Consider the following 12,878-nt stretch of genomic DNA (forward strand, 5'->3'; position numbering starts at 1 on the left):
CGGTATAAAATTATCTTATTTTATATTAAATTTTTATTTTATCGTTAGAATAATTGAATAATTTTAGATATAATAAATATATAATCGTAAATATTAATTACTTAAAATTATTAATTGTGTCTCTAGTGCTACTATTATTCTAGTTATTAAATTCCTATTTGGCATGAAAGTACGTATTTTTGTTTTTTTAACTCTTTTGAACTTCAGTATTTTATGACCAAGTGACTCTAAGTTCAAAGTATGAGTGCAAAACACGATTCTCACTCGTACAAACATTTCTCATGAAAACAAGCTTAGAAATATTTTAATTTAGCATATCCTGTTTCTTATTCTCCAGTGGCATGTGACACAAATTAAACAGCTTAGAGTCTTAGACCATTGTTTAATCAAAGTGATGTATGGCTCTGTATTCTAGAGTTGAAAGAAAACGTCATTCTTGGCTTCAATTATATATCTCGAATACTACAGCAAATAGATAATTATTGTTTTAAGGTGAAAATGTTCCACCCCAGAAGATCATGTAAGCAGCATCATTCACTAGAATCTTCGCTAACTAATCCACTATAGCATTTCCCTTATGATATAATTAATGTAACATTACACTAACATCATCAGTGTTCAATGTTTTGTGCTTCCTTCAAGTATATAAAGTGTGCAACTTCCTTGATACTATAACATAGTCGAATTAAGCATCACTCTCAATAAGTTGAACAACAAAAAAGAATGAAGGTGAGTTCAATTGAGGCTGGTGAAGTACCAAAAAGTGTTGTTTCCCCAAGCAAAAGGGTGAAGAGAGTGATGTCAGTAATAGATTTCATTCTGAGAATTGTTGCAGCCATTTCCGCACTTGGAAGTGCATTGAGTATGGGAACAGCAAGGGAAACACTTCCATTTAGGACTCAGTTTGTTAAGTTCAGAGCAGTATTTGAAGACCTTCCCACCTTTACGTAAGTAGTCATTTCTTTCTAAAATGCAATTCTTTTGTTTAAACAAATCAAACAAGTGTTGAGACTTGAGAATAATATAATGAGGATTTGTGATTTCAGGTTCTTTGTGATGTCCAACTCTATTGTATGTGCCTACTTGGTTCTTTCACTTGCCCTGTCATTCTTCCACATACTGAGAAGTACTGCAGTGAAAAATAGGATTCTCATGGTGCTTCTTGACACGGTAAAACACATTGAATTGAGTGTTCTAACTTCCTATGTTGATTTCTTGTGTGTGATTTTAGAAAATTTCACTGAATTTATCCTAAAAAGCTTATTAAGACTGAAGTAGTTTTGTTATCCAACTTGTGAAGATTATGTATGGCCTTCTCACAGCCGGAGCCGCGGCAGCGGCGGCTATAGTATTCCTAGCCCACCGTGGCAATCCAAGTGCCAACTGGTTCCCTATCTGCCAGCAATACAACTACTTCTGCAAGCGAATTTCCGGTTCAGTGATCGGCTCTTTCTTCGCAGTGGTTCTGTTCATGATTCTTATTCTCATGTCATCAATATCTATAAGCAAGCACTGATTTCTATATCTATATATTAAGAGTAGTTGTGAAATTGGTTTGTTTTAAGAGTTCTGATATGAATATCAATGTGTTTGCCTAGCTAGGCATGCATGCTCTCATGTATGAAACTTAACAAGTGTAAAATCTATGTGTGGTTATGATTTATGAGATTTCAATAACAATATTTTATTTTGACATAGAATTCGGCAGTGTCATTACACAATTTCTGCATTTTATATTACTTTTACTTTAAAATGTTGCATAGATATATACTAGACGTGATCATGATTGCCTACAACTTCAAAATTCTTATTATGACAAAAAAAAAAAAATTATTCTTAAGAAAGCGTGATCCGAGCATCTTTTAAACTATTTTCATAAGTCTGAAAATTCAATTAAGAACCAGTAATAGTCTTGTCCTTATTATGTACAGATAATTAAGGTGAACAATGTCAACGTGAACTAGAATACTAAATTCTATTTGAAAATTTCATATCTGTGATAGGACACATTTGACATATTTAAAATCTTCATGATTATCTTACAGAAGACTCTTATCATAATTCATCATGTCTAATCTAAACAATATAACATTTTTTCTTTTCTCTTTTGTTAATAATTAATTAGTAATATCCTCTTAAATCATTCCCTTGCTTCATCACTTGGGACTTGCCTGAATCTTGAGCATAATAGCTATCATCCATTTCAACCATTTGAGTTTTGACAAGAGGATCCACTATTCCAATGTTGTCAACACTATTGCTATGTTGAAATATTTCAAAGGTTGATGAGTTGTTGTAGGATCCATCAGACAATAGCTGTGAGATTGGACCAAAGTAATTCATGTCCAAAAGATAAGTAAGGGAACAAGTCCTTGGAAGATTCTTCATCATCATCAACTCCTTCTCATCATCATTGTTGGTTGATGCATTTAGATTAATTTGAACTGTTGTTGGGTATTCCTGTCCTTGATCCAATGCTTTAGCAGCATGTTTTTTCTTATATATCCTACACAAGACGCAGTCATCCAGCTGATGACACAAATATCAGTTACAAATTGAACATAACAATTGAAACATATAGTTAAAAGATTGGAAGTCTTACTCTCATAGAACCAGTGATCCTGCTGTTGTGATTAGATTGTTGAAGAAGACGATATTCGTGCATGATCCAATCAGTCTTGATCCCCTTTGGAGGTCTACCCCTGTAGAAAACCAAGGCCTTCTTGACACCAACATGCTTACACTTGCTGTAAATAGCCTTGTCTGTCCCTGTGGCCTTCCAATACCCAGAAACTGTTGCGCGGTTAGGCCGAACCCCATTGGGATACTTCCTTTCCCTTGGGCTAAAGAAGTACCATTCTTTCTCCCCAAACTCAGCCTTCCCTGGCAATTCCCATGGATCAAATTTGTAGATGTCAACTTCAGGGATGATGGAAGCAGGGCAGGGCTTTGATGTTGCTTGGTTACAAAGGTAATACACAATTAGCTCCTCATCTGTTGGGTGGAATCTAAACCCTGGTGGTAGTAGTTCACAACTTTTACTACTTCCTTCCATTATATTGTTATGTGAAATTGAAGTTGGTTTGATGAACAAGCTAAGGAGTTTGAACTGTTTGCAATGAGATGTGTGTTCCTTTTATGTGAGGGTCTCTTTGTCGTTTTGTGAAGTTGCATGGATTTAATTGATTGATAGACAACACTTTGTTATTGTTATACCTAGTCATCTGGCAATGCCTTGCCGTTATCCATTTGGGGAAGGGGACCATTACAAGATATATTTAATTTGTGTTTTATTTAATAATTTTGACGTTTAATTTTAATCATAAAATTTAAGAATAATTGGAATCAACGGTTATTGGCCACGTGATATTCTTGTACATTATATGATTATCTCTGATTCTTTGAATCTAAACAAAGCACGTCTTTATCCATATTGGGTTTCATTTCCATTCAATTCAACTAGTTCCAGTTCCACCCACTCTGGAATATTATTGGCATATGTAAATATTATTGTGCATGCAGCAGTCAGCGGATCATTTTCTGAATCCTTGGATCTCTCAAGTTGTTGTATTGAGAATGATTTGGCCGAACCAATAACAACAAAATCATTGTAGTCCACGAAATAATCTTAAAAGAACAAAGTTTTAAATATATACAATAATAAGCGGTGCTGTGTTGTGTAAATGAATGTATGAACTCAGCAATGACGAAAGTATTTCCTTTTATTTCTACGTGTGGTGTGAGTGGGGACCACCGCATAAAACCAAAGCAAAATAATAATGTACAAAATTGAGTTACCCACTGGCCATTGGATTTTGATCTTCTAAAATTTAAATTTTATTTTAAAGTATAAAATGTGATCTCTCGTTATATATTTTATAGGTGGAGACTAAAAATAAATATGAAATAAAAATTATTTAAGGGAAGAATATCACACTTTATTTTTTAAAGTAAAATTCAAATTTTAGAGGATTCAAATTCCTACGCTATGCAGTAGCATTCTTTTGGATCATCATCTTCTAAAGGAGTTACAAGTTTTAAACGTGGTTCAAACATATCTTTATTAGCTATAGTTTGGTGTGAACATATATATACTCTCCTTCTATCTCGCTTTGCAGAAAACTAGGCGTGTTCGCCGTGTAATTTAAATTGGTTTTGAATTAAAAATTTTTATTTGCGATATAATTTAGGTGGAATGATTTTTTTAAGATGAAAACTCAGGTATTTACGTAAATTGATAGCTAAAAGTTATTAGATGAAGATTTTGTCAAATCAATCAAATTATCTAATGACGCTCAATTAGATGAAGATTTTGTCAAATCAGTCAAATTATATAACGACGCTCAATTATCAACTTCACGTGAAGTCGACTGCACCTGAGTTTTCATCTTTTTTTAAAGAATTAAATTTTAAATATAATAATAGAATAGCCAATTAGTTATAATAGAATAATAATATTAAAAATATTTTATAATTAAATGATTTATCTAATCAAATCCAACCAACTTGTATGACCGTTTTTTATATTTACCTGTATTTTTTGTTCTCTTTTTCTGTACACTGTTAGTTCTTCTTCTTTTTCTTTTTTTTTAATCTTTCTCTTTTGTTGTTATAATTGTCATGACCATTACCACTGTCGTTGTCGTCGCTACCTTCTCCTCATTTTCCTTCTTCTTCCTTTTTATTTGAATTTCTTCTCCTCTTTCTTTTTCCTCCTCCATCATTATTATCATCATCATTATTATCGTTATCATTAGAAAATGAAACAAAAATAATTATCAAAAAATAAAAAAAGAAGCAGCAGAAGATAAAGAGGAAAAAGAAGAAGAATTTTGAATTATACAGAAATTATCAAAAAGATAACACTAAAATTTCTTACTAATAACATATAGATATCTTAGTTTCGGTGTCACTTTAAACAAATTTCGGTGTTATTTTTGTTTCTAGTAAGAATTCAATCTAATAAATGCGAATCTACATTCATTCAAGTAAATAATATTGCAACACATGTTCATTCAAGTCTAATATGAAAAGTAATACTCCTAAAAGAATATGTAAGAACAAAAGAAAAGAAAGAAAGAAAGAAAAATAAAAAGAAAAAAATGCAACATTAAAAAAGAAATTTATGCCTTTTGTAATAAAATTTCAATGTTAAAATTATGAAATTTCGATGCTATTTTTGTTTATGATAAGAATTCAATCCAATAAGTGTAACTCAAAAAATTTATTGTTACGATAAAAAAATTTTGGTGTTATTTTCTGATAAATTATACATAACTTAAAACTTTTCCTCCCCTTATTCTTCTTCATTATCATCATCTTCTTTTTCTTATTTTTTTATTTTAACTTCTCGTAATTTTTTTTATTTTACCCTTATAACAAGAATAAAAGCAAAAGAAGATTAAAAAAAATCAAACAAAGAAGAATTGAAGACGACATATATAATGTTGCAAAAATTACCAAAAAGAAAAAGAAAAAAATACAGCAATAGCAAAGTAATAAAAAAAATCATGACAAACAAATATTTGTACGGGATATGAAAACTGAAAAGGTAGCATGTTCACATGCGATAATAATGAAGCTGATTTTTGTTGGACTTGGTTATCAAAAAGGTTTGAATGTGTAGCATTAGTCTAATAATATTATGTTAAATTTCTGGAAGAAGAGAGAATAAGAAGATAATATTATATGTGAAGTTGTTGTATTGAAATTGTTGTTATATGATACAAGAGTCACCATATTCATAGGGATATTACCAACTAACGTCGTAAATATTCTATCTACTAACTACTGGCCACTACTAACTTAACTCCCAACTACTAACAACTCTGATAATATTTTAATATGCCTCAACAAGTTAGTGGATGGAAGATGTCAATAATTCTCAACTTGGATAAATTTCGATGAAATGGTTGAGGAAGAGGCATGCGACGCGGTAACGCAGAAGAAGAGGCGTGTGGCGCGAAACGCAGAGGAAGACAAAGGAAGAGAAAGGCGCAGCGTGTGCCACAATTCTGGTCATGACGGAAAGGAGGATGATGACTTCTGCTTTGGTTAGGGGAAGACGTAAGTGGCGTGCGATGACGCAGAAGAGACAATGCATGTGGCGCCGATAACGCAAAGGAAGAAAAGGGAAAAGAGGATAGTGACAGCGGAGCTAGGGCTGCCTTCGATGAGCAGAGGAAGAAGAAAGAGAAGGAGATGTTGCACTTGAGGGAGAGAAAGCAAACAATGATCTTCAGAGAGCGCGTGGATGAGCGTTGGGCGAGTGATTTTTGACTGAAAATATGAACTTATTGTTAAAGTGAAAAAACATCAAAAACATGTGCCAAAAGAAAAATAAAGAAGAACAATATAGATGAGAAAGAATTTTGTGAAAGAAAACACAATGATTTATCGAAAAAATGATATCCTATCTTCTTCGAGAAGGATACTATAACTCTGATACCCTATTAAATTTTTGGGAGAAGAGCAGAATAAAAATATAATATTATATGTGATGTTGTTGTGTTGAAGTTGTTGTTACATGATACAAAAGTCATTTTATTTATAAGAATATTACCAACTAACTTTATTAATATTCTATTTACTAACTACTAGTTATTACTAACTTAACTCTTAATAACTACTAATAACTTTGATAATATTTTAATAATAGCAATACAATTTGAATTAGATTAAATTAGTTTTAAAAAGTAGATTCGAAATTCGATCCAATCTACATGATTTGTTAAAAATAAAATCCAATCAAATATAAATTAATACATTTTTAATTAGTTTTTTATTTAAATTAAATTAAATGAACATATTTAAATCGATTTAAATTGAAAAAACTGAATTCGTTTGAAGCGAATATAAAATTGTGTAGTGATGAAATTATGTCAGTGTTAGAGAATCATTAGAATCAATTTAGATCAATTAGTATCGTCTAGTATATCTGTATATTAATTATAGGATTCTATGCATTTATTGCTCTGATTCATTTACTACCTATAAATACCCCTTGTATATTGTACCTTCCAACACAACTCAATAATACACTTTTCAGATTACTCTCTCAGTCTCTTGTTTCTAACATGGTATCAAGAGCTTAGGTCTTTTTTTTTTCAATGAATATTAGTTCATAGCCCCATTATTTTTTCCTTTCCGGCAGTGTACTTTGGCCTCTTTTTTCGCTCCCTTTTCGACGCTTTGGTTCGTCACCCCCGTAACCATCTTATCCGTCTTGTCGCCGTGATTCCAACGCAACCAGAACCGCCGCCAGACGCGCCTCCACGCGCCGCCGAAAGACACTGCCACGACCAGCTTTCCAACGCCGCCGCATCGCCACCAGACGCCTCCAGACGCGCCGTCACGTGCCGCCGGAACCTTGCTGGCCACCTCTATTGTTTTGCCTTCCAGAAGCTTCAGCAGCCGTTGGATCTTGGACGCGATCAGACGCTCCTGGCACTTCCACGTGTCGTCGCGCAAGGCATCATTGGTATCCACTGACCCGCGGCCGACCCGACCCGCCCCGCCGTCGACCCACGTGCCACCTCATCGCCACGCTGTCTTCTTGCTCCTCTCAGTTGACGCCACGTGTCATCATTTGCTGACGTGGCGCTGACGTGGCAGACAAGTGGGACCCTCCCTAAGATTTTTTGGTGAGCTCTTTCCAATTCTGCACTCTGATTTCTTATTTTCTGCTCCAAAATTGTCGTTTTCTATCCTCTCTTTGATCTTTGTGACTACTATCATGGAAAAGCCAGGTGTTTTTGCTGTCACCGAAAGAAAGGGTAAATTCTGTCGAAACTGTAACCGTTCTGGGCACTTTTTTCCCAACTGTCCTTCTGTTGAATGTCACACATGCCACCAGAAAGGTCATATTAGCTACCATTGTTCACGGCTGTTCTGCCGTTACTGCAAGCTCTCGGGACATTTAATTACTGCATGTCCTACTCGCCCACCACGTCCTAGTCCACTCAACTCATCTCCTGTCTCTCTTTCTGATATTGCATCTCTTCTTCAGCGTCTTCTCTCTGTTTCTGGTAATACCCCTGCTGCTTTTTCCACCCCTCCAAGTAATTCTAAATGGTACTTTGACTCGTGTTGCTTTAATCACATGTCTCCGTTGCATAATATTTTCTCGTCCATGTCTACCACTACAAATGGACCTTCTGTCAATACTGCAAATGGATCCCTCTTGCACGCAACACACAAGGGTTCTATATCCTAGTCAACTCTTAATCTTCCTGATACTTATTATATTCCCAAATTAAACTTCAATCTTATTTTTGTTGGTCAACTTGTTAATCTGGGTTTTGAAGTCACTTTTTCTGTTTTTGGTTGTCGTGTACAGGATCCTCGGACGGGACAAATCATCGGGAATGGACCTAGGGTCGGAAGGTTGTTTGAACTCGAGAATCTTCATATTCCTCATGTACCAAATCTCTGTGCTGCTTCTTCTCCCTCTACCCTTCACTTATGGCATCAGCGTCTTGCCCACACCTCCTTAGGAAAACTGCGTCCTCTTGTGTCTCAGGGTGTTTTAGGTTAGGTTCCAAATGAATCTTTTGATTGCATTTCTTGCTAACTGCCAAACAACCTGCTTTATCTTTTCACAATAATTCATCTCTTGCTTGCTCTCCTTTTGATCTCATTCACTCTGATGTTTGGGGCCCTGCTCCCACTGCCTCTATGGGCGGAGCTCAATACTTTATCGTTTTCATTGATGATTATTCCCGTTTTACTTGGGTTTATTTGATGACTAATCGCCATGAGTTACCTCAGATCTATATCAACTTTGCTACTATGATTAAAACTCAGTTTTTCAAGGTCGTTAAGGTTTTCCGACGTGATAATGCTATGGAATACCGTGATTCCAAACTCTTAGCCTTTCTTGCAGAACAGGGTACTTTGTCTGAGTTTTCTTGTCCTGGTACATCTCAACAAAATGGTAGAGCTGAACGCAAATACCGTCACATTCTTGACTCCGTCCGTGAAATGCTCCTTTCTTCTTCGTGTCCTGAGCGTACTTGGGGTGAAGCTGTTCTTACTGCTGTTCATGTTATCAATAGACTCCCTTCTTCTGTTCTTGGTAATGTTACTCCCTTTGAGCGTCTTTATCATACCTCCCCATATTATAGTTCTCTTCGAGTTTTCGGTTGTGTATGTTTTGTTCTTCTTCAGCCTCATGAACATAGTAAACTTGAACCTCGGGCTCGTATGTGTTGTTTTCTTGGTTATGGCACTGAACACAAGGGTTATCATTGTTGGGATCCTCTCTCTAAACGTATTCGTATATCTCGTCATATTGTCTTCTGAGAGCACCACATGTTTTCTCGATTCTCATCTTTTGAGTCCATTCCTACTACTCAGTCGCCTTTGTTTACTAACCCCAATGTTGATCTTTTTTCTAGTGATGATTCTACAGATTCTATATCGAGTGACCCTCCATAGCCTCCTGTTCTTCCGCCTTCTCCATCTCCTGATGATTCCAGACCGGACGATGATCCTGCTCCTACCGTCATGCCTCCTCCTCCCGCTCGTTCTTCTAGGGTAAGGAATCCACCTCCTCATCTTCTTGATTACCATTGCTTTTCTACTATTCTTCATCAACATGAACCTAAGACATTCAGAGAATCCTCCTCAAACCCAAATTGGCAACAAGCAATGCAAGAAGAAATACAGACACTTGAAAAAGCACACACTTGGGATTTGGTTGATCCTCCTTCTGATCAGGAAGTTGTGGGCAGTAGATGAGTATACAAGATCAAGACTCGCTCTGATGACTCTATTGATCGTTATAAGGCCCGCTTGGTTGCACAAGGTTGTACGCAAGAGTATGGTATTGATTATGAAGAGACTTTTGCCCCCGTCGCTCGTCTTACGTCTGTTAGAGCTCTTCTTGCCATTGCCGCAGTTAAAAAATGGTCTCTCAGTCAGATGGATGTGAAGAATGCATTTCTTAATGGGGATTTGAAAAAGAAAGTCTATATGAAACCACCTCCGGGATATCCTTGTCCTTCTAATAAGGTTTATCTCCTTTGCAAGGCACTTTATGGATTTAAGCAAACTCCTCGTGAATGGTTTGACAAGTTCAGCACTACCGTATGCAGTCTTGGTTTTACTTCTAGCCCTCATGAGAATGCCCTCTTCATTCGTAAGAGCGAACGTGGAGTTGTTCTTCTACTCTTGTATGTTGATGACATGATCATTACTGGGATGATGTTGATGGTATCTCTGATCTCAAGGCCTCACTTCACCGTACCTTTGAGATGAAAGATCTTGATTCTCTCAGCTATTTTCTTGGTCTCGAGGTCATCTCCACCGATGATGGCATCTATCTCTCTCAGGCTAAGTATGCTTCAGATCTTCTTGCTCGCGCTAGGATTACAGATAGTCGCACTGAGTCTACTTCTCTTGAGCCTAATGTTTAATTTACCCCTATGGATGGCACTGTTTTGGATAATTCGACTCTCTATCGACAATTAGTTGGCGGTCTCGTCTACTTGACTGTCACCCGACCAGACATCGCCTATCCCGTTCATGTACTTAGCCAGTTCTTGCCAGCTCCTCGTACTACTCACTATGCGGCAGTTTTTCGCATTCTTCGCTACATCAAAGGCACTCTATTTCATGGCCTTTATTTTTCTGCACATTCCTCTTTGTCTCTTCAGGCTTACTCCAATGCTGATTGGGCTGGTGATCCTACTGATCGTCGTTTTACTACTGGTTACTGTTTATTTCTTGGCGACGCTCTCATTTATTGGCGTGCTAAGAAGCAAACGTTCACCGCTTGCTCAAGCACAGAAGTTGAGTACCGTGCCCTCGCTGACACCACTGCTTAAGTTATCTCGATTCGTTGGCTTCTCGAAGATTTGGGTGCTCCTCAGTCGTCCCCTACTGATATTTTTTGTGATAACCGCAGTACTATTCAGATCGCCCATAATGATGTGTTTCATGAACACACCAAACACATTGAGATTGATTGTCACTTTGTTCGGCAACGTATCCTTATTGATGCTGTTCGTCTCATTGCTGTTGGAACACTAGATCAGACTGCTGATATCTTCACGAAAGCTCATCACCCGACTCGTTTCCGGATTTTGTTATCCAAACTCAAGTTGGTATCCTTAGCTCCCACTTGAGTTTGAGGGGGGATATTTGAGAATCATTAAAATCAATTTAGATCAATTAATATCGTCTAGTATATCTGTATATTAATTGTAGAATTCTATGATTTTATTGCTCTAATTCATTTATCACCTATAAATACTTTTTGTATATTATACCTTCTAACACAACTCAATAATACACTTTTTAAATTACTTTCTCAGTCTCTTATTTCTAACCGTCAGGACCGTCAGGAGGTCTATTTTTCGTTTTGGATATTTTAGGAGCATACACAACTCAAATCAATAAGACATCGGACAAATAGCTTCATGCATGTTAATTAATTTCTTTCTTTCTTTCTTTCTTTGTTTCTTTCTCTTCTTCTCTGTTTATGGCTGATGTTGATTAATTAAAAAAAAATCTCATATTATATGTAACTTGATCAGTGATGTTCAAAGACCAACATCTTTTGACTAATTGTTATAGACTTATAGTTTTATATATATAAAAATATCAATGATATATTTACTAAAAAAGGCAACGATCACGTAAATCAAAACTCTATTTGGATATCACCAATTAGTTAAACATAGTTATTGAGAGGGAATGAAGCGGAAGTAGATAGACATGAGCGACGCACTTTTGTACTAAGGATAAGCACTAAAATTATTAAACAAAGAAAAATATAACCATCACTACCAAAAATAAATAATTCCCAATATGGAGTAATGCATTATACAGGAATAGTAATGATACTTTTATTTTTTTATTGTATGTTATTATTAAAATAGAAATAATAATATATATTTTTGTTATATATATATAATATTTGCTGCAAGTCTGCAACGAAAAAGGTTCTATATGGAGACCTTATTAGGGGGAGATATATTTTGAGTTTCTAACAATTTAAGTGACCATGTTCCTATTTATTTGTGGAGTAGAAGTTTAATTTGATTCATGTCCCTTTATAAAAAAAAAAAGTGCAATTTTTTTTAATCAAAATAAAGAGATAAATTGTTCCATGATTTCTGTTGTGGCGATGAGGCAATGCAGTACCAATCTTTTCATGATGTTGTCCATCAAAGACTAATGAAAGTTGTTCACGTGACACATTAACATGCTAATAAGCTAGCAGTTAAGTGCTACATTATTAGCGATGTTAAATTGTTAAATCAGATAGGGATTTGGTTTTTTGTTTTTATTTGTCCAAACCAAAATAATGTTTTTTCTAATTAAGTGAATCATCTTTTTTTTTTTTTGGTGACTAATTAAGTGAATCATCTACGATGATTATTTATTATTGAAACACTAACTATTTAAAATAAAGATAGATTAACCCCATGTTTTCAATCAAAATAATAGTAAAATTCAATCTTTTTAGTTTTAAGTTTTGAATAAATCCAATGCATGACGTATTAATGGGAAATGACAGGGGCAATAATTTTGTTGAACAACATAAACAAACACTAATGAAATAAAAACACACTACACTTTTAAATTAAATTTTTAAATTTTAATATTAAAATAACAATCCGTACATTAGTAAAATGAACATCCGATATATCTATTGTTTATATTATTTAATATTTTTATTGTTTACCTATACTTTTTTCCGTATTAATAAATGTCTATTTTTTATTTGTCTTATATCAACTCTATCCCGATCAGACTCTATACATATCTATTTTACAATCCATTTTCTTTTATTCTTTAGATATTTTATTTTCGGTTGATTAGTTAACTATAAAAATGTATTCTGTTCAATTTACACTCACTGTGACTTG

The 12,878-nt window shown here is 35.0% G+C and overlaps 2 protein-coding genes across 2 annotated transcripts; one reads left to right on the plus strand and one right to left on the minus strand.

Annotated features, from left to right (window-relative positions):
* Nucleotides 323-1,700, plus strand: LOC107634776 (casparian strip membrane protein 2). Its single transcript, XM_016338198.2, has 3 exons — nucleotides 323-947; nucleotides 1,047-1,170; nucleotides 1,301-1,700. The coding sequence occupies exons 1-3, from the start codon at nucleotides 724-726 to the stop codon at nucleotides 1,514-1,516; spliced, it is 564 nt and encodes a 187-aa protein (XP_016193684.1). The 5' UTR covers nucleotides 323-723; the 3' UTR covers nucleotides 1,517-1,700.
* Nucleotides 1,859-3,179, minus strand: LOC107631860 (NAC transcription factor 29). Its single transcript, XM_016335429.2, has 2 exons — nucleotides 2,603-3,179; nucleotides 1,859-2,529 (listed from the first exon to the last, which is right to left on the minus strand). The coding sequence occupies exons 1-2, from the start codon at nucleotides 3,053-3,055 to the stop codon at nucleotides 2,122-2,124; spliced, it is 861 nt and encodes a 286-aa protein (XP_016190915.1). The 5' UTR covers nucleotides 3,056-3,179; the 3' UTR covers nucleotides 1,859-2,121.

The sequence above is a fragment of the Arachis ipaensis genome, chromosome B03 (genome assembly GCF_000816755.2).
Source record: "Arachis ipaensis cultivar K30076 chromosome B03, Araip1.1, whole genome shotgun sequence".
NCBI lineage: Eukaryota > Viridiplantae > Streptophyta > Magnoliopsida > Fabales > Fabaceae > Arachis > Arachis ipaensis.